The sequence below is a fragment of the Eschrichtius robustus genome, chromosome 8 (assembly GCF_028021215.1).
Source record: "Eschrichtius robustus isolate mEscRob2 chromosome 8, mEscRob2.pri, whole genome shotgun sequence".
Taxonomy (NCBI): domain Eukaryota; kingdom Metazoa; phylum Chordata; class Mammalia; order Artiodactyla; family Eschrichtiidae; genus Eschrichtius; species Eschrichtius robustus.
Window position 1 is genome coordinate 119201570 of NC_090831.1, and position 21336 is coordinate 119222905.

The 21336-nt window shown below is 48.4% G+C and overlaps 1 protein-coding gene across 3 annotated transcripts in view; it reads left to right on the forward strand.

The window, feature by feature from the left end:
- ARHGEF5 (Rho guanine nucleotide exchange factor 5) overlaps positions 1 to 21336 on the forward strand; it is a 224777-nt gene that overhangs the window by 196860 nt on the left and 6581 nt on the right. For all 3 annotated transcript variants that reach the window (XM_068549606.1, XM_068549607.1, XM_068549608.1), the window contains 9 exons: positions 9038 to 12152; positions 12753 to 12804; positions 13223 to 13287; positions 13498 to 13751; positions 18605 to 18765; positions 19289 to 19441; positions 19745 to 19874; positions 20120 to 20194; positions 20626 to 20715. In XM_068549606.1, coding sequence (XP_068405707.1) covers positions 9050 to 12152; positions 12753 to 12804; positions 13223 to 13287; positions 13498 to 13751; positions 18605 to 18765; positions 19289 to 19441; positions 19745 to 19874; positions 20120 to 20194; positions 20626 to 20715 — 4083 coding nt within the window. In that variant the 5' untranslated portion in view covers positions 9038 to 9049. The remainder of the gene's footprint in view (positions 1 to 9037; positions 12153 to 12752; positions 12805 to 13222; positions 13288 to 13497; positions 13752 to 18604; positions 18766 to 19288; positions 19442 to 19744; positions 19875 to 20119; positions 20195 to 20625; positions 20716 to 21336) is intronic.

The following is a 21336-nucleotide window of genomic DNA, read 5'->3' on the forward strand; positions in this document are numbered from 1 at the left end:
TAGGATAATGAAGCCTAGAAAGATGAAGATGAAGCACAGGAAGTTAATATGCCAGATTTTTGCATGAAGTAAGTGGTGAGGGTGGGATTCAAATTGACCCAAAGCACCCCATCTGAATCTAAATCCCATCCTCTTTCTACTGTATCATTCTCTCTCCTCTCTGGTCTTTATAGAGGAAATGGCCCAAATAAGATATCAAGATCTTGTTATAGGATGACAGGCCTGATTAAGAAGCCCACTCACCAAGAGCAAGCATCAAGAAATGGAAAAGAAGAAAAAAGAGAACGCCAGTGTGCAAAGTGAAGGCAAGAGAAGGCTGGGGCGCTAGATGGTTCGCACATGCAAACACCCTGCAGACAGGGGCGCTCCGTGGGAAGGATCAACTCCCTAAGCGGTAAGTTTTAACTTTCCTACATGTCACTACTAGTTGAAAAGTCAGGCCAAGCCTTGTATGCCTAACTCTCAATGACCCCAAGATCATTGAATCAAGGGCGGTGACTTAAAAAAACAAAAACGCTGATAGGTCAGAGCTCACAGAACAAGAGGAGGTCAAGTCTATGAGACTTGACATTCAGAGAAAACAAAGGGCTAGAGGGAGAACCAAGGGAAGCCACAGTGGAGCAGAAAGAATAGCCAGGATGGTTTAGAAAGCAGTTCCAGCACCTCTGACCACAGTGCCCACTACCAGGAGGCAGTATGAAACAGCAGAGATCGGTCACTTCTGCCCAAAGATCAGGAGTTTGCTTACTTTGCTCAGCCATTAGAAGTCAAGGGCTCTCTCACACCCTGGACTGAATTCTCTCTCCCAACTGAGAAATAGACAGTTCTAGCTTAAACTTTTTGACTTACTGCACTCCCCATTCTTATCCTCTTGCTGAGCTAATGGCATGTGTGAGGCCTGCCCTTACAAACCTGAACTCCTAGTTCTGGTTTTCCCCATGGCTTCCCACACCTTACACAGCAGCTCAGAGTAGGCTAAAGCCTGCTGGACTATTTAGGGCTTAACTCCTTGGAGTACTATAGCCCAAGTAGTGCATTCTTTGAATATAGAGTTGCTTCAGGACCCTATTGGAAAAGAAACCATTCTGCCTTAATGACATTCTATCCTAAAGCCCCCTTCCAAGTACTGTTCCAGCCTCCTCAGCTGGGATCAGTGCAGCAGCCAATGGGCACAGTAATCTGGAAATCGTCTAACTGAATAGCTGTTTGGGCTTATAGATCATGGCAGTCCTAAGAGCAAAACAGCCAGAAAGCCCATTAAGAGTCTACTTGACTGGAGTAACGAGTGAGGTTGGGGGCTGATCTAACTGAAATGAACATACCAAAAATCTCTGTCCCCTACGTGAGGGATTCTTACTCTGTGTGTGTGTGTGTGTCTGTGTGTGTGTGTGTGTGTGTGTGTGTGTCTGCAGCGTAGAATATTTTGGCATTCTTTGAAGTCTACAGAGAGGCATAAAGATTGACCCACTCAGCCTTGGACTCAGAGACCAAGAGAACACAAGGTTTCCCTGAAAATATCAGAAAAAAAAAAAAAAAATACAGGCGTGAGAAAACACACAGGCCTGAGACATAGGCTTAGATACTTACATACAAACACACGCAAGTCCTGGGAAGAATGCCGGAGGAACACACACCTTGGGAGACATGAACTCAGATAATGCATGGAGGAAAGACCTGGACACGCTGCTTTAGAGATGCACGTTCCCAGGCCCTAAGAGACGCCCTCTTAGGGAGTCAGAGGGAGAGGAAGGAGAAGAGGGAGGGGCCGGGGCAGGGAGAAAGGTGGAGAAGGAGCAGGATACACCCTTCCTCATAAAGGGAGAGACAGGTAGCCATCCAGGAAGCGAAATGAACATGGAGGCCTGATGATACACATGCAAATACAGACGGACACAGAAACTCCGAAGTTCAGAGACACAGACGGGCCGAGAGATGAACATCAACAGAAAAAAGATCAACATGGGTCCGGCTCAGGTAAAGACCTGAGGAAATACTGGGGAGAAGGAACTCCCAGGCAGGTCTGAGAGACCTAGCCGGGCCCAGGAGAGGCCCCGCTCTCCGCTCTGCTAGCCCCACGCCCTCGGGTGGCCCCCGCCGGCCGCGGTCCCGCCGGCCCCGCGCTCCCCTCACGGCCCGGCCGGCACTTCCCAGCTCTGACGCGGGCGCTCCCTTCACACCAATGAGGCTGCGGCGCGGACGGGCCCCGGCCCTCCTCCAGGAAGGTGTGTCCCTGGTTTCCTCACCTGAAACTTCCGAAGAGAAGCAGTTCCCTCCCTCCCGGCCGGGCGGGGCGGCTGGGCGGCCGGGGCCTGCGCTGGGGACTGCCGGCCGGCGCCGGGGACCCGAGGGGACTCTTGGGCCAGGACAGCATGTGACACTTCCCAGGTGGGTGCCCTCCTCCCCCGCGGCTCCCGTCTCCCGGCGGGCGGCTGTCGAGCCCCGGCGGAGGTCAGGGAGTGGCGGGAAGGGCCGGAATCTAGGCCTTCACCTTGGGACCTGCCGCGGCTGGGTGCCAGGACGCAGGCTCCGGAAAGGGGGGGCTGGGCAGATAGGCAGAGCCCGGGGTGTAGGACCGAGTACCTTGGTCTGGAAGAGGAGGGAAGCTGGACGAAAGGTTCTTGCCTGGAAAAATTTGCTTCCGGCCTGGTCCCCGCCTTGCAAATGGGCAACCTGCCCCTAGGTGTTCCGCGGGCCGGTAATGAGGGCTCTTTCTTCAAAGGCTAGGCCCTGGGGAAAGCTAACCCCTATAATAAGGAATCACTGAGGTTCCCTTTGTGGACGTACTCCCTCCCTGGAGATGTTCTGTTGTCTCCTTTTTTCTTAACCAGGCCTGGGCCTTCCTTCCCTTATCTTCCTATGGGTTCGCATACTGTGTATGTCTAAGTACATAGCTCTTCCCTGTTAGCCGAGGTGCTTTAACCTGTAAACAACAACGGCTCCTGCCCTGCCCTCCACCCGGTTTCCCCACGTACGGGGAGGGCTTCCAAAGCTCCATGTTGATCACAACATCGCATTCAGAACTTGGGGAAGTGGGAAGAGAGCTCTTCAGAGTTGGGGTGCTGGAACACCCTGCTGAGGTCTAGTACTGAGCACCATTCATAACCTCCCTCCAGCAAGACTGTCCTAGGGGAGCCCATCCCGCTGGGTGCCACTGGATTCTCAGATCTCAGCCCCTGCTCTCCTTCCTGGATCCGGGATTCCCAAGACAGATTTGCCCTCCTGTCTCCCAAGGAGTGAGGAGTGAACTCTGGCTGGGACTCTTGTCAGATTGAGGGGGAAAGGTGTGTCCGACAGACAAGGGAGGGAGAGTGACTTTCTTTTCTAGCTTCTTCCCCCATTTGCTCCCCCACTGCAGTCCTGGGTCTTGCATCCTTGGCTACCCCAGAAATCTCAGCTCGTGGCTAAACAGCTCCTGATGTGGCCCCTTGTTCAGACTTCCTGGTTTATCTACACCTGGGCCCTGGCAAAATGGGGGTCGTTTGTTAACCAATCTGTGGGCCTGAAACTGGAGCCATGTCCATTGAGGGGTTTCTTGGGGGGCTGGGGAGGGGAAAGGATGTGGGGTGTCAATTCTGAGTGAGACTGTCCGGCAGGAGGAAGGTCTGTCATTGTCTTGGTGGGGAAGAGAGAGAAGTCAGGCTGTGGGGGAAGGAATCCCTCTTATCAAAAGGATACAGTGATTCTAAATATAGTCAAGAGTCTTTATAGATTAGGGGTCCCTAGAGCGTATGGCTGTCCACAGCGCGGTCTCTCTGGGGTTGCCTGTGGCTGCATTAAGCACAGTGTCTGTGGGATAGACAGGAACATGTCATTCATGGTGCCTGGTGTGGTCAGTCACTATGTGGTATGACAAGAACAGGATCAGTGTTACTCAAGTGTCACTCAAGTGGTGTAAACCCAAACAGATGATTTACAGAATCTGGTGTAGACAGGGGTGAGTCACTCACCATGTCTGTGGAGTGAACAGGAGCTGGTCATGTGTAGTGTCTACAAGGTGGACCAGAAGAAGGTGACCGTCAGGGTCTATGTTAAGGACACAAGCGGGTCACTCACACTCACATCTGTGTGGATGGCACCAGGGCCACAGGTGGGCTTGTGGGGTATATTTCAGCATTGCCACTAATGATGGTCTGTGTGAGCCCATCAGGGCTACAAGGCAATGGATAATGTGTTATTTTCAGACATTAGGGGTAGATAGAGGTGTTTATTACAGTTTTCACTTGGATGATGGGGCTTTCCTAAAGTGGGTAGAACACAGGTCTTAGCAGTTAGTGGTCCAGAAAGCTACTCTTATTTTGATGTCTTTGTAGCACTGAGGGCAATAATGTGAAACAGTGAATAGTGACATCCATCTATGTGGTGATCTTATTTTTGAAATCAAAATGAGAACATCTCTTTTGATTTGGTGGATATTTTCCGAAAATAGCATATAGGTGATACAGTGTAACTGCAGAAGTATTGTAACCTCAGGAGTATCTCAGTGATTTGTGGTGTAAGTCAGAATATTTGAAACTGACACTGCTAGACAATCCAGGAAGCATGGTCCTCAAAAGTACACATGGCACTTGACACTGGATTGAAGAAGAAGCAGTGTAATGGGGGTGGGAGATAAGGAGGAGGGATATCTTTGAAATACAAATTGATGTCTGGTGACTTGAAATGGACAAGAGCTAAGGTATTGGGGGCTCTAAGGGGACTATTGAATTCTATCACACGCTGTGTCAATGGGGTGACTTGGAGCTTTGTCTTGAAAGAAGTCGCATGTGAACAGGGGCAGCAGATGCAAAAATGACCCTGGTCTGGAGGGAGGCCAGATCGCCATGGTGCCATGCTCTGTCTTGGCCTGTGCTCAGATAAAAATGATTATTCACCCCCAGTGCAGAAGGCGATGAGGAGGTGATTCTTACAAAGTGGGAAGTGCAAAACAAATCTCTCTCCTGATGCCCTTATGTGAGCAAAACCATGTTTTACAGATTTCTTTTAGCTTTGTCACGTTCTAGACTTTTAATGCCCGATTGTCATAGGATTATAGGACAGAACCAAGTATAGGGACACGGGGGCTGAGCCGGTGACCACCAGTATTTCCAAAGGGGTAAAGATAATGTTAGAAATAGTGTCAGTGGGGTTGCAGGAGACAGACACACATTGTGTCACTAGAGTGGAACTGAAGATGTTCGCGCAGCACATGCTGTCTGTAGATGTAACCTGAATATAGCAGAAATACGCTTGTGTGTTTAGAGGCTGCTCGTTTTAAGGACATGAGAGTGTCTATGAGTATAGGGCCGGGACAGTACACGTGCCAGTGAGGGGAGGCTACAGGTTTAATCACAAGGTCTCCTTAGGCAGGTGGGAGCCAAGTTTCAGAAAGTGTTTACGGTGAGCAAGTATATTATTTAACGTGTGGTTGGGAAAACAGGGTCACGTCACGTCACAGTATCATCTGTAGTGATTATAGTGTTTTGTACTTAGGGCTGGATGTAGGGGCCAAATCACACACTGTGTCAATTAACTGGAAAAGGAGGTAAAAGCCCTTCTACACATTACGCTTGTGTTAGACACGGCCCTTTACCCCATAGAGATGGGTATCTGTGTCTATGAGGTGACCAGGAGCTTGTCACATACTACAGCTGCAGGGTGGCTAGGGAAGGACCCATGTGGTGATGTCAGGCTCTCCTGCGTAGAAGCTGCAAGAGTGATTTAATTTAATTTTATTTATTTATTTTTATTTATTTTGGCCGCGTTGGGTCTTCGCTGCTGCGCACAGGCTTTCTCCAGTTGCGATGAGCAGGGGACACTCTTTGCTGCGGCGCGCAGGCTTCTCATTGCATGGGCTACTCTTGTTGTGGAGCACGGGCTCTAGCGTGTAGGCTTCAGTAGTTGCGGCGTGTGGGCTTCAGTAGTTGTGGCACGTGAGCTCAGTAGTTGTGGCTCTTGGGCTGTAGAGCGCAGGCTCAGCAGTTGCGGCACACGGGCTTAGTTGCTGCGTGGCATGTGGGATCCTCCTGGACCGGGACTCAAACCCGTGTCCCCTGTATTGGCAGGAGGACTCCCAACCACTGCACCAGCAGGGAAGTCCCTGCAAGGGTGGTTTAGTGTGCGTGTGTATGTTTGTATGTTTATGCAAGTGTGTATGCACATGCACTGTCAAAGGACAGCAGGCATTTGGGGCTTAAAGCCTAGACCAGACAGGAAAGGTGTGAGTCCAGGTGCAGCTGTGAGTTCTGTAAGCCCCCAGGGTCTTCTCTGGACTAGTGACTAGCCAGCTTTCTTACAGCTGGACTTCTGGTTGCTTATGGTAGACTGAAGTCAGGAGGCCCTGGTTTGAGTTCACCTGTGCATTTGCTTAGGAAGCTTGAGCAAGTGCGTAGGTTACCTGAGTTCAGTTTCCTCATCTGTAAATTAGGCGAAGTTTTCTATGTGTCTCTAAAAGTCCTTCCAGCTCAGAAATCCTGTATTTCTCTCCTACACTTTCTCTCTTTCTCTCTTTCTCTGTCTCCAACAATACTTACAATCCCTAACATTTCTATTACCATCAGTGTTAATAATGCACTTTTTAATTTTTTACATTGTCACGTTTAATCTTTATTAGAAGTCCTTGGAAAGCGAGTGTATTATCCCCTTTCTAAAGATAAGAAAATGAATGTTCAAATAAATTCCACGATTTCTACAACTGTGTGAAAATTATCAAGATGCAAAAAAAAGTAGAAGTAAAAGTTGGACAGCACTCTTTTAACTCTGTGTTCTTCCTTTCTTCATTTATCCATGCAGTGAATCTTTGTTGAGGGACAGGTAAGCCCCAGGCAGAGGGGATTGAGCAGTTAAATACTGCAGTGTCTGTGTTCTCATGAAGTTCATGGTTTAACCTAGAAAATAGACACTAAATTTGTAACTACAAGTGCAATGAGTGTGAGGAGAAGTAAAGGGTTCTCTGGGAGAGTAGGATTCCAAGTAGAGAAGCAGCACATGTGAAGGCCTACAGGTGAGAGAGGGAGGTGAGCCAAGGGGACTGAAAACCGACAGGTGTTGACAGGGGATGAGTCCGCTGGAGAGGAAGGCAGAGGCCAGGTTGTGGAGGGCATGTAACCCACAATGGATATTTGGGTTTCATCCCAATGGCAGTAAGAGGCTACTGAAGAATTTAAACTAGAAGTGGGGCTTTTAAGGATCACTCAGGTGCTGGGGAGAGAATGCCTTGGAAATAGGGGAAGAGAAGCCGTGTGGAGGCCAGCGGCCAGCTGTGCCCCATGTGCAGTGGCCTGGGTACGAAAGGGCAGCAGGGTGGACCAGGCTGTAGCAGCGGAGATGGAGAGAAGTGTACAGACTTGAGGGGTGCTTAGGAGGCGGGGTCCATAGGACTTGGTGACTGATTAGATATGGGGAGTGCGGGCCAGGAGGGAAATAAGAATTTTATTCTGTGATGGAAAAATATTTATTGAGCGCTTAGTATGGGCCAGGTATTGTGTATTAGGTGTAGACAGTTGAGCAACACAGATATTGTTCTTGATCTCATGAAGCTTACCGCCTATTGTTTGAGATAGATGATAAATCAAAATACGCACGTAACTATATAATTATAATTGTATAAATGCTACAAAGGAGAAGTAAAGTGAACTCTGGTTGATAAGTGCTACAAAGAGGAGCACGGTAACCGAGTTAGAGGATTGGGGAACACTTAAGGGGTTACAGCAGGAAAATGTAGTCTCACAAATAACAAGAAAGAGTATTTCTAATGTCAAATTTTTGTCCAGTGTAGTGTCAAATGCTGGCAAGAACCACCAAAATAAGCGTCCATAGAGTCTTGTTTGGAGTTAACAAGTTAAGGTTGTAGGAGAGATGGGCAGAGTGGTGCTATTGAAGCTCAGCTAGAGGTAGGTGAGATGTGAGGATATGAAGACAGCAGATGTGAAGAATTCCATTTACACACTGGAAAGACGAGAAAGACATGAACATGCTTAAATTCTGGTGGGATGCTTCCAACAAAGAAGGTGAAGGTATGAAAGAACGAGATAGTCCATAGCATCGGGTCCTGAAAAGGCAGGCTAAAGAAGGGGGCACTTAGAGAGGAGGGATGCTCTTGCATTGTCAGAGGGGCAGGGTGGACACAGTGAAGTGTGGGTCTCTCTGAATTGCAAGAAACTGAAGCAGTTCCTCTCCACTGGTGTGTAAATTCTTTGCAAAGTGGGAAAGAGAGGTGGAAGGTCAATAACGTGGGCAGTAATGAGAAGAGTTCACACGGTTGGTGGAGAGAAGGGGAGAGTAAGATAGTGAGGGGTACACAGTTTGATGGACCTCATTGAAGTGGGTACCCATTGGATCTGCTCTGGTTCTCATCTATTAAGTCTAGTTATCATTCTGCTTTACAACAGCTGCCTCTATAATTGAAAAACAATTTTTTTTGTTAATTAGTTAAAGGCTCTGCCAGACACTGTGGGAAATAAGATGAGTGAAATCCAGACCCTCTATAAAGGAGATTACACGATGCTGTAGTACCTCAGACACTGGCCGTAATGGCCAGACCTGTTTTAATCCCCTCAGCAGCTTAGGTGGACGAACCCCCTCCAGACACTGCTTCTCTGGGCTCTTAGATCTAGAGTGTGTCACTCACAGTGTCTGGGAGTTATATGGAACTGAGTCACTCTTGGTGCCCAGAGAGTAGACAGGGAGGCACTATGACATAATACAATCTAGAGGGTAATGACCACTGGGAATGCTTGGTGCTCTTTGACAACGGTCTTGTGCTCTAATTTAATTGTTTATCATCTGTGTCTCCCACAAGAGACACAAGGCTCCATGAGGACACAGTCTTTGTTTGCCTTGTTCACTACTGAAAGGGTCACTTGGTAAGTATTTATTAAATGAATAAATCAGTGACAAGTTTTATAGAGGCTGTTGCTTATTTTGTGAAGTACTTTTTGTCTCAAAGAATGACAGTAAATGGAACCAAAGAAATCATCACACACTTGTACTTTGTGGTCTGTCCCTCTGAGAAATAAAAGCAGAAGAGGGGATAGAAAGTTTGTCTCTTATTCCTCTTTAGGATTCAGCCCTGATGGAGGCTGAGGAGCCCCAGCACGGAGCCTCGACTCCCATTCCTGCCAGAGTGGAATTCAGTGTTATCCTGGCAGCTCCCATGAGAAGCCGGCAGACCCCTGCCTTGGAGCCTGAAGCTGAAGAGGGCGAGGACCCATCCTATCAGTGGGCAGGGAGACACACACTCTTGGACACCCGGCAGAGACACGTAAGGGGTGTGAATGACTGTGCAACTGAGAGCATGACCTCTTTTCCCATCGAGGCCTCTGCAGATGTGGAGACCAACCAGGAAAACCTGACGGCTGAGGCCTGTGACCCTCCAGAGCACCAGGAGGCAGGGCCCCAGCGCCCAGCAGATAGACAGGCAAGGCCGCCAGCTCCCCCAGAGCTCTGGGCCTGCCCCAACCAGGGTGAATATCTAGACACGGCCTCAGTATCCAGTGAACTGGGTAGCAGCATGGAGGTGGAATTTAGACCAGAACTCACTTCTTTGATACTGGAAACCGGACAAGCCGAAGAAGAGAAGGAAACTTCCCCAGACACCTCTGCCCAGACCAGATGTGGGCCTTGCTGTGAAGAGCGCCCTGCAGAGACCAACGAGCCACAGGACTCAGAAAGTGGACCTGCCAGGCAGGGAAGTCCAGAGAGAGAAGGGGCCGTGTGTCTCCAGAAGGCCGAGGAGCTGGAGGGCGAGGGGCAAGGGGAAGAGAGACTTCAGGGGGCGGGAACTCCGCGGGAGGATGTTTGTTCTGATGGGCTTTCGGGGGAGCGGGCGCAGATGGGAGAACAGGTTCACGGTACGGAGGAAGAACAGAGACAAAAAGAGCAGCAGAGTCAAGATGATGTGATGCTTGCAGAACAAGGAGAAAGCAAGGGCCGTAGCGGGGAATTGGGAGGTCTGAGTTCTGGTGAGTGGGACTGGAGGACCCAGGGCCACGGAGATCTAGAACGAGGGGAACGGAAGAGCGGCGAGTTGACGGGGCCAGAGGAGAGTAGGGTGGAGGCTCGGTACGAGGAGAATCAGAGCTTAGTGGGGAAATCAGTGAGAGTCACCGGGAAGCAAGAAGATCAGGGTCTACAGGGGAAAGTGATGCCAGTAGAGGGGCAGGAGGAGAAGGTAGGGTCAAGCGAGGAGGAGCCTGGCGGTGGGCATGGGGACACCCCGGGGGGAGGGGGAGGAGAGAGGCGTACAGAGGAAGGAGGAAAGCATGATGTCCCTGCCGCACTGGCTCTGGTGGCCCCTGAGGTCTCTTCTCCTCACGACTTGTTTCCAGATGCCTGTTGTCCCACAGCCAGGATCCCCGGGACTCAGGCAGAGCCTAGGGCCGAGGAACCGTCCCCTGGAGCTCCTACCCTGGAGCTGGTAGGATGGTCCCAGCAGCTCATTTCTTTACCTCATTCCTTTCCTGCCGCGGAGTCGCCTGACCAAGAAACAGCTCAGTACAACCAGCAAGTGGGCTCTGAGCTGGGGAAGGGGACAGCATCCATCCGGGGAGGGGAGGGGGTCTCTGCGACCCCTCCAAGGACAGCAGCGTCAGCTTCTCCCAGCCCTCCCGAAGTCTCCCCCGGCATGACTGCCTCATCCTCTGCCGGCCCCCAAGTCGCCTTCCCCAGGAGGGAGCCCTCGGTTGCTGCATGTTCTCCAGAAGCCTCCAGAGCCTCTCGACCAGCCGACAGCCCACCGCCCTGTGGGGCTTCTGAGAGCGCTGCAGCTGCGCGCCTCGGCTTCCCCTCAGCAGGCCAGGCCAGCCCTCACGCTCCTGCAGGCATCCGCACTGGGGCGGCCCAGCACCTGAGGGGCAACTCCTTGCCGGGCTCTCACGGGACAGAGCCGACTCCGGACCTGGAGGGAATATCACTCTCCTTCTCCCACTCAGAGTTGCCCCAGAGACCCCCCAAGCCTGCCATCTATGGCTCTGTGATCCCAAGAAGGGGCAGGAAAAGCGGAAGGGACTGCGCCATCATTCCAGAATCCTCAAGTTCACTACCCACTCCAGGGCAGGACTCTCAAGAATTTGCCTCAAATCCAGCAAGGCCTGGCAGCCCCCAAAGCAGTCAGCCGTGGGCCTCCACACATCCCTCAGCGTTCGCCCCAGGATCTCCTGCCCATGGCTCTTCCCCACCCACTGTCTCCGTAGATATGAGGATCTGTGAGCCTCCACCCCCTCCTCCCCCAGAGAAGAGGCGCGTCCACTCTACGGCGGAGGGAGACAGCCATCGCTCTGCCGTGGTCCCCACGCTGAGACGGTATAGCCATCCTCCACCGCTGGCCCTAGGTTTAGGGCTACACGGCCACCTCAAAGGCCCACTGCCCCGAGTTCCTGACCCCCTTGTGGCAAGGCAGCACCGACCCCTGCCTTCCACTCCGGTCACCCCCTACCATACTCAGACCTCTTTCTCTCCCAGGCAACGATACAACAAGCCATTGCCCCCAACTCCCGGTTTGTCTCAGCCACAGCCTTCTCCTGTTTCTTCTTCGAGGAGCTCAAGGATCTACAAGCCTCTCCCCCCGGTCCCTATCGTGACTCCTCCTACTGAACCACCACCGTTACCCCCAAAGTCCAGGGAGAGGAGCAGTTGCACTCAGGGGGGACTCGGGAATTCAGGGGGTGAGGCCAGGACCAGGCCAGTTTGTCAAGAGTGGACCATCTCCACTCCCCATTCGGTGGGACGTGTCTCCTGGCCTCCGGCCACGGGCAGATCGACAGACTCTTTGGTTCCCGCCAGTAGGAGTAAGAGTGAAGTGCCCCCTGGCATGGCTTTCAGTAACATGACAGCTCTTGTAAGTCCCTCTTTCCTGACCACCCCCTGGACTCTGGAGGTCCAGGGACCCACCTCAGAAGAGTCTGAGGTCTCTGCCAGAAGATCTTTGAGAAGAACAGCCCCCCAGAAAGGAGCCAGTGGCCTGAGGAGGTCGGATCTAGGCCAAGCAAGGCAGCCAGAAAAACCCGGCCGTCCCCATCTGGAGAAGGCGTCCAGCTGGCCTCACAGACGGGACCCAGGGAGACCAGCGGAGGGCAGCAGGGGACAGGCAGTGGTCCCTAGTGAGGGGTCGAGTAAGCACAAGCACTGGCATCGGCAGGGCCTGCGCAGACCCTCCATCCTGCCAGAGGGCCCTTCAGGTGAGTGAGGAGCCAGGACCGCGGTGACATCCGTGTCGGACTGAGCGCTCCCCAGCTCTTCCCTCCTCATCCATCTTCTGTCCCCCAGCCCCCCGCTGATCTCTCCGCTGGCTTCGCTCACCCGCATACACAACCCCCGGGCAGAGGAAAGTCCTGGTGACCCCCTCTGAGTTCACGGTGATGCCCCTTCTTCTCCTTCCCCTCTATCTCCATCCATCACCCAACCATGGTGTGCTTTTGTTGTGTATCTCTTTTTCCCAAGATTGTTCCGGACCTCCCCCCCTCACTCCACCACTACTTTCCAGTTACAAACACCTGCTTGATGTCCTTCCAGTAGAAGAGAAGGCATCTTCTACTTGTCCAGTTCATATTCTGACACGAGGGACGGGGACAGACCTGGTACCATTGTCCTCAAATGCTTTCGACTTTGGCACTTTCCTCTCTCACAGATTCCCAGTTGAGCCCTGCTACCCACCTGCCACCCCCCACGCCCCACACCGATGCCTGCATCTCCCACTCTAGATCTTATGTTCTTTGGCTCTCTCTGAATGCCCCTTCTGAAGTCTCAGTTACTTTACCCATTTCCATTTTCCGACACAGGAGGTCCAGCCGTGGAAAAATCCCCTAGCCTTTCAGACGCCATTGTTTTTCGGTGAGTCACCCTCTCTCCTAATGGATACGGTTTTACTCTTTTTTCTTAGGATACTGAGATTTTCATTAGTTGACAAAGGTTCTGGGACCCTGTCTTTTTCAGGGTTAAGGAGGGGAAGAGACAGACAACAGGTTTCCAGGGTAGGGAGATTTTTTATCTATCTGCTTCTATCAACTGAGTCCAAATCTCCCATCCCTATAGGCCATTTGACCCCATGAACTAAACCCCACCCCCGTAAAAAAAGCTTGACATCCAAAAAAGCTTCAAACTACCCAAAAGTGGGTCAGGCTACAACTTGCCTCTCCAGGGGATTTGGCCCTGACATTCAGTGGTTAGAGACTGTCTTATCTGTAGTCACCTGGGGCTTCTCCGTGTCTGAAGGCCAGCAAGCACCACGGAGCCCTTCTTGACTCCACAGGGAGAAAAAGCCAAAGGAGGTGATGGGAGGCTTTTCAAGACGTTGCTCCAAGCTCATCAATTCCTGTGAGTACCTTGAAACAGAACCGTGGACCCACACGAGTGTTCTGCCCAAGACTGGAGAGGGGTTCCTGGCTATCAGCAGTGGGGCGGGGATATCTGTGGGGAGAGAGAGATGCCAGGAGAGCCAGAAGCAGCTTGGTGGCTTCTGTTTCTGTGCCTCAACTCCGCGGCTCCCTAATTCTCTCCCTCTCCCATGCTTCTTCACCCCTGTAGCTCAGCTGCTTTACCAGGAGTACAGCGATGTGTTTCTGAACAAGGAGATCCAGAGCCAGCAGCGGCTGGACAGCCTGACAGAGGCACCGGAGCCCGCCTCCCCCCGGCAGCCCCGAAAGGCCTTGGTCTCCTCGGAGTCCTACCTGCAACGCCTCTCCATGGCCTCCAGTGGCTCCCTCTGGCAGGAGATCCCCGTGGTGCGCAACAGCACCGTGCTGCTCTCCATGACCCATGATGACCAAAAACTCCAGGAGGTACCTAGCAGGGCAGGGTGGGCCAGGGGAAGAGGCTACAGGAGGGAAAGCAAAGTCTCACTGCTCTCGTCCTTATCTCCTACTCCTCACCACCACCACGAGCGGGCTGTCCCTACCACGTACTCCCCCCACACACGTATTCACCACGCACACGTGCACACCATGACAGTGGGTCATCCCCATTGAATTGCTTTCTGAATGTCCCCACTCTCCCTCCTGTCTACCTCCTCATGCCATTGCCCATTAACTCCTCACTGTTACTGGTTTGAGCTCATACAAAGTGACCATGATGCCCCTGAGTTTGTTGGGAGGCGTGTGGAGTTAATCTAGTTAATCTAGTTAGTCTAGCTTCAGGCTAGACTAAAATTTCCTTCTTCAACCAGGGTTTCAGTCTACACTAAAGTTTTCCTCTTCAACCAAGGAGCATACAGGGGCTTTTTGTTGGGTCCCTTGAAGAGTGGACCTTGCAACTGTCCTGTGATTTTGGTCTTCTAGAGGCTTTTGAATGACCATCAGTCTCTGCTTGGTCCTTACTTCCAATAGCAAGACTATAGGAAAGGCTGTTGGTCTGATGTTAAGTTACTACCATTAATATGTTTTACATGGAGAGCGTATCTTAATAATCCATCTAAAATATGGGTTAAAACCTTTCTTCCTGGCAAGACAATATGGCACAATGGAAAGGCATTATGGAACAATGTTTAAGTATTTAGGTTCTGGCTTAAATGACCTGGATGTGAAGCCCACGTTAATATTTGCTAGCTATTTAACTTTGGCCAAATTACTTGATCTTTCTAAGTTTCTGTTTTCTCATTTGTAAAACTGGGTTGCAAAGAGCTACTGGGAGAATCAAAAAAAGGTAAGTTCCTCTTCATAGCAGTACTATTTATAATAGCCAAGACATGGAAGCAACCTAACTGTCCATCAACAGATGAATGGCTAAAGAAGATGTGGTATATGTATACAAATAGACTCACAGACATAGAAAACAAATTTATGGTTACCCGGGGTGGGAGAGAGGATAAATTAAGAGCTTGTGATTAACAGATGCACACTACTATATATAAAATAGATAAACAACAAGGACCTACTGTATAGTATAGGGAACTATATTCAATATCTTGTAATAACCTATAATGGAAAAGAATCTGTAAAAGAATATATATATGTGTGTGTATGTGTGTATACCTGTATGTGCATGTATATATAAATATATATATGTACAACTGAATCACTGCTGTACACTTGAAACACTGTAAATCAACTACACTTCAATTAAAAAAATATTTTTAAAAAGTTCCTAGTACATAGTAATCAATCAAAAAATGTCTACCACTTTATTTTTTTTTTTTACTGAAGTATAGTTGATTTACAATACTACATTAGTTTCAGATGTGCAACATAGTGGTTCAATATTTTTTATTTAAAGTTATTATAAAATAATGGCTATATTTCCTTGTACTGTACAGTATATCCTGGTTGCTTATTTATTTTATATGTAGTAGTTTGTACCTCTTAATCCCATACCCCTATCTTGCCCCTCCCCTCTTCTCTGTCCCCACTGGTGACCCTAGTTTGTTCTTGTATCTGCGAGTCTGTTTCTGTTTTGTTATATACATTTGTTTGTTTTATTTTTAGATTCCACATACAAGTGGTAACATAGAATATTTGTCTTTCTCTTTCTGACTTATTTCACTAAGCATAATACTCTCTAGGTCCATCCATGTTGTTGAAAATGGCATAATTTCATTATTTTTGTGGCCAAGTAATATTCCAGTGTGTGTGTGTGTGTGTGTGTGTGTGTGTATGTATGTATATATATATATATATATATATATATATATATATATACCACATCTTCTTTATCCATTCCTCTGTTGATGGACACTTAGGTTGCTTCATTATCTTGGCTCTTGTAAATAATGCTTCAGTCTCTTGGCTCTTGTAAATAATGCTGGTATGAACGTTGGGGTGCATGAGTCTTTTTGAATTAGTGTTTTCATTTTCTTTGATATATACCCAGGGGTGGAATTCCTGAATCATATGGTAGTTCTATTTTTAGTTTTTTGAGGAACTGCCATACTGTTTTCCATAGTGGCTACACTAATTTATAATCCCACCAATGGTGTACTAGGGTTCCCTTTTCTTTCTCCACATCCTTGCCAGTATTTGTTATTTGTGGACCTTTTGATGATAGCTTTTTGCCAGGTGTGAGGTGATATCTTATTATAGTTTTGATTTCCATATCTCTGATGATTAGCAATGTTGAGCATTTTTTCATGTGCCTGTTTGCTATCTGTATATCTTCTTTGGAAAAATGTCTATTCAGTTCTTTTGTCCATTTTTTAGTCAGGTTGTTTGCTTTTTTGATATTGAGTTTTATGAGCTGTTTATATACTTTAGGTATTAAACCATTATTGGTCATATCATTTGCAATAGGTTGTCTTTTTGTTTGTTGATGGTTTCCTTTGCTATGCAAAAGCTTTTAAGTTTAATTAAGTCCCATTTAAAAAAATTTTGCCTTTGTTTATTTTGCCTTAGGAGACAGACCAAAAAAAATACTGCTACAATTTTTGTCAAAGAGTGTTCTGCCTATGTTTTCTAGGAGTTTTATGGTTTCTGGTCTTACATTTAGGCCTTTAAGTCATTTTGAGTTGATATTTAATACAACCCCTATCAAAATACCCATTATATTTTTCATAGAACTAGAACAAATAACCCTAACATTTATACAGAACCACAAAAGACCCCAAATTGCAAAAGAATCTTGAGAAAAAAAAAACAAAGCTGGAGGTATCGTGCTCCCTGATTTCAGACTATACTATGAAGGTACACTAATCAAAATGGTATGGTATTGGCACAAAAGCAGACACATAGATCAATGTAACAGAGTAGAGAGCCCAGAAATAAACCCACAAACTTATGGTCCATTAATCTATGACAAAGGAGGAAAGCATATACAATGGAGAAAAGATAGTCTCTTCATAAGTCTGGGAAAACTGGACAGCTACTTGTAAAATAATGAGATTAAACATTTCCTAACACTGTATACAAAACATTTACTACTTTAATTTCAAATCAGGCTGACCTGGATTTAAATCCTGGATCACCATTTACTAGCTGTGTAACCTTAAGCAAGGTATATAACTTCACTAAATCTCAGTTTACTCATCTAAAAATCAAGGATAATAATGACTACTTTTCAGGGTTGCTGTGTGGTTTAAATGAAACAACACATATTTATCTTTTAGCATGGTATCTGGTGTATAGTTTGATACACATTAGTGCCATATCCTCCCTCTTTCAGAAGTGGGAAGGAGTAAAATTTTGGCCGTAAGGACTTATGGATAAACAGTGCTTTTACCAAGCCAAACAGGTATACATTTTTAGGTTTTTTGAAGCTCACACTTGGGGGCCTTGTGCTGACCTCAACTTTTAAAGCATATGGAAGATATTTAGAAAATCACTGGTCTGCCCCTATTTATGGCCCAAACAGTGGGCAGATGATATGAACCCTAGCTCTCTTTCACCAACTCCAGAATTCAAGGAAGTCCACCAGGGCTCCTAGGCCAGGCCTGGTCTCACGTTTCTGAGAAGAAAAGCCTCTATACTTATAGGAACACATATGTTCCTTTCCTGCATTAGCACTTCTGGGAAAAAGTGCTTTCACTGACTCCATTTCTTTTGACTGTCACAACATCTTTGTGAGGAGAGGGTCACTATATCTATACAGATAGGAAAACTGAGGTTCAGAGAGGTTACATGAGCCACCCAAAGTGATATACTCGGCGAATGTTAGAGCCAGGACGCAAATGAACCTTCAGTGTCCTGGTTCAGTGTGGTCGTGTGTGAGCGGCCTCCAGCCATGTCATTAGTTATCCAAGTCATCACCACGGTGTGTGTGTGTTCTTTCTCTTTCCTGTCCATGCATCTGTCTTAAAGCTGCATACTTGGATGAAGAGCATGACCAGGCCAGCTAGAGAATAGGGCTGTGAGTCATTGTGTCTCCTGCTGGAACTTCCCAATAACTGGGCTGTTTCCATTAAACCACAATTGCACCATCTCCTTCTCAAACATCCTGCTTCCTTTCATTGCTCCTCAAACCTCAAATTACCTTCATCCCCTAAATCTGTTCCTCTTCCAGAGTTCTCTAGTTCAGTAAGGAACTCTCTCATTCACCCAGTTACCAAACTCAAAAACTGAGGCATTAGCTGTGACTCTTTCTGTTCTTTCAGCCCCTATTTCTAGCAAATAAACAAGCCCTTCCAAATCTCTCTCCTATATAATTATGAAATTGGCTTACCTCTCCCCATCCCCATGGCTATTTAGACTTTCATCTCTCCTCTGGAATTACTATGACGGTTCCCTAACATGGCTCTCTTGCCCCCTCTAATCTTTTCTTCATACTGTGCGCAGAAATATCTTTATATGATAGAAAACAAATTAGATCAAGTTAGTCCCATACATAAAGCCTCTTTTCATTTCCCCACTGTCTTAAGTCTAAGCTATTTTACCTTCTTTACATAATCCTCCAGACCTCCTCTCTGCCTCTCCAGCTTCATCTCCGGCCACTACTTTGGTACACTTGGTTCCAAGGATACTCAGTTTATTTGAGTTTCTTGAAAGCATCTTTTTCTCTTCCACCTTTGAGGGTTTGCACATGTTTTTCCCTCATCTTCAAAGGTTCTTTCTCTCTCCTCCCTGATATCAGGTTGGATTCTGGTGTTGACTGTGAGCTCTAAAAGGATCCGTCTTGTTAACCGCTCTACCCCTGAAATATTACACAGTGGCTAACATACGTCAGGGATTCAATAAATGTTTTTAATTAGTCTTCCTCCTCCCTAATCTCCTAGGCCAAATTTGAGCTGATTGTGTCAGAGGCCTCCTACCTGCGCAGTCTACATATAGCCGTGGATCATTTCCAACATTCAGAGCAGCTCCGGGCCACCCTTTCCAACCAGGATCATCAGTGGCTCTTCTCTCGTTTACAGGACGTGCGTGACGTCAGCACCATGTGAGTTTCCCCTTCTCCCAAATACCACTCACTCAGCCTCACTCTCTTTAGTCTGTAAACCTCTCATTGACTTTTTCCTTTTTCAGAACCCTCTCATTGCTCCCTCCATGATTCCCAGTGGCTACAGGGATAGAGAGAGCAAAGAGAGGAGAATGTGAGTGGGTGGTTGGGAACAGTAATGGATAAATGAATGAGAAATGCTTCCTGGGTTGAGGTTTTGGATGTGCTGTGGGCATGCAGAGCGTTGGAGATGAGGTGGGAAACATCCGAAGATCAGAAAACCAGAACAGGATGAAAAGAACAAGAAATGGGATATTAGGACCAGAGAGTTAGATCAGGGGCAAATGAGCGGCAGCCTTGGAGAGAACTCTAGTGCATGGCAAGCGGCACAGAGCTAAGGACAGTCAGTAGAAGTTATTGACTAATGGAGGGAAGAAGTAACAAGCTCAAGCTATAGCAGGGGTCAGCCGACTCCTCGCTTGAGACCCACAAGTCTGATGAGACTTGTTTTAATCCTGTACAGGTTCCTTTCAGACCTGGAAGAGAACTTTGAGGGCAACATCTTCACCTTCCAAGTGTGTGATGTGGTCCTGAGCCATGCCGCCAACTTCCGCCGGGTCTACCTGCCTTATGTCACCAACCAGACCTACCAGGAACGCACCTTCCAAAGCCTGCTGTGAGACCTGATCCCCATCCCGTCCCCACGTGGGCCCTGCGATGACCTTGCACCAGACCCCCAGTACCCAGCCCAGAGGGCTACCCAGAGAGCACATGTTCTTGTGCCTGCTCTGTGATCTCAAGCCCCACCCCGCTTGCAGATCAGACGCCCTCAGCCATCACATCTGGGGCTCCTGTACGTTGGACCCCACCATTCTTTCCCAACCTACAGGCGTTCCACGGAGCCCCCACTCCCCACGCCTTCACTGTGTCCCCCAATACTCACCAACCCCTCCTCACCCAAGGCTCCCTGCCCACACAGGAATAGCAACAGCAGTTTCCGAGAGGTCCTGGAGAAGCTGGAGAGTGACCCCATCTGCCAACGCCTTTCCCTCAAGTCCTTTCTCATTCTGCCCTTCCAGCGCATCACCCGTCTCAAGCTGCTGCTACAGGTAATGCAGCTCCCACCTCAGCTCACCCCCTTAATCCAAAGGACTGTCTGTTCTCCTGCCACTCTCCCACCCCCTGTGGACAGTGTGAGCCGTCTCCCGTATCACCACCCCCACTCTTCTTTCTCAGAAATGTTTGCTGCTAAAATTTTGTTCCTGAACTTCTCCATTCACCCACCCTCAATCACCTCTTCCTGTTTGCCCATCCTTTCTTTCCATCTGGCTCCCGCCTACGGTTTGTTCTGTAGAACATTCTGAAGAGAACACAGCCTGGCTCCTCAGAGGAAGCAGAGGCCACAAAGGCACACCACGCCCTGGAGGAGGTAGGCAGCTACCACCCCTACTCGGACCCCGCGATTGTCCTTCACAGAGAACTCTTCCCCTGCCCCGGCCCATGACTCCAGAAAGTACAGGCCCCTGATAATGGGATTGCTCAGCTACCTCACTGCACCCACCAAACTGCCAAGCATTCACACCCCACAGCCTCAAGGACACTCCATGCCAAGGGACTATGCTCTCCTACCACAATCCCCAGATTAAATCTTACTTTCACGAAGCCCAGCAATGTTCTGTCAGGTCTCTACAAAGTATACCATAGTCCTAGAGCTTCAGCGTCTTGCTGTATTGGCTCATTTCCAGGCTGGTGGAAAGACTAAAGCTATCACAACCAGTTTCCAGATTTCTTGCAGGGGACACAAAGCCAAACCCTCTAACAGGGATCTCTTCCTCTCTCTTCACCCTGCTGAACACGCAGCTGATCCGAGACTGCAATAATAACGTCCAGCGGATGCGACGGACAGAGGAGCTGATCTACCTGAGCCAGAAGATCGAGTTTGAGTGCAGAGTAAGTTAGTCCCTTGGGTCCCCACCCTGCCGGGAAGCAGATCCCACAGCTCACCTTCTATCACAGAAGCATCTTGCTCACGGTATCCCAGTCTCTAACCTCATCTCTGCACACCTTCTGTTCTGCCCTGTTTCTGGGGTACCCAAATGCCTACTTCAATCTCCATGATATATTGTTAAGTGAAAAAGGGGAAATGCAGCACTATGTGTATTATATAGTATCTTACCTTTGGTGAAAAAGTAGGGTAAAAATCTGTATATGCATTTGCTTGTGTATACAGAAAGAAACTCTGGAAAGATACATAAGAAATAAAGGACAGTGGCTACCTGAGGGGGAGAGAGTGCCTTTGGGAACTGGGCAGATGAGAGAGAACTTATCAATGTAAGCCTTTATAAAGATATATTTTTGGTAGTTGAATTATTCAATATTTTATTACGTCTCCGTCTAGTCTAACCAAAGCAACATAAAATTGAATCCAAATATAGAGCCAAAACTCTCTCATCCAAATACAAATATAAAATAAACATTCCACATTCAAATTTCAGCTCAGAACAGATACCATCCTTACCTCCCAAGAAGAGAGGGAAAATCCCTTATCTACATATTAATCATTGTTCAATA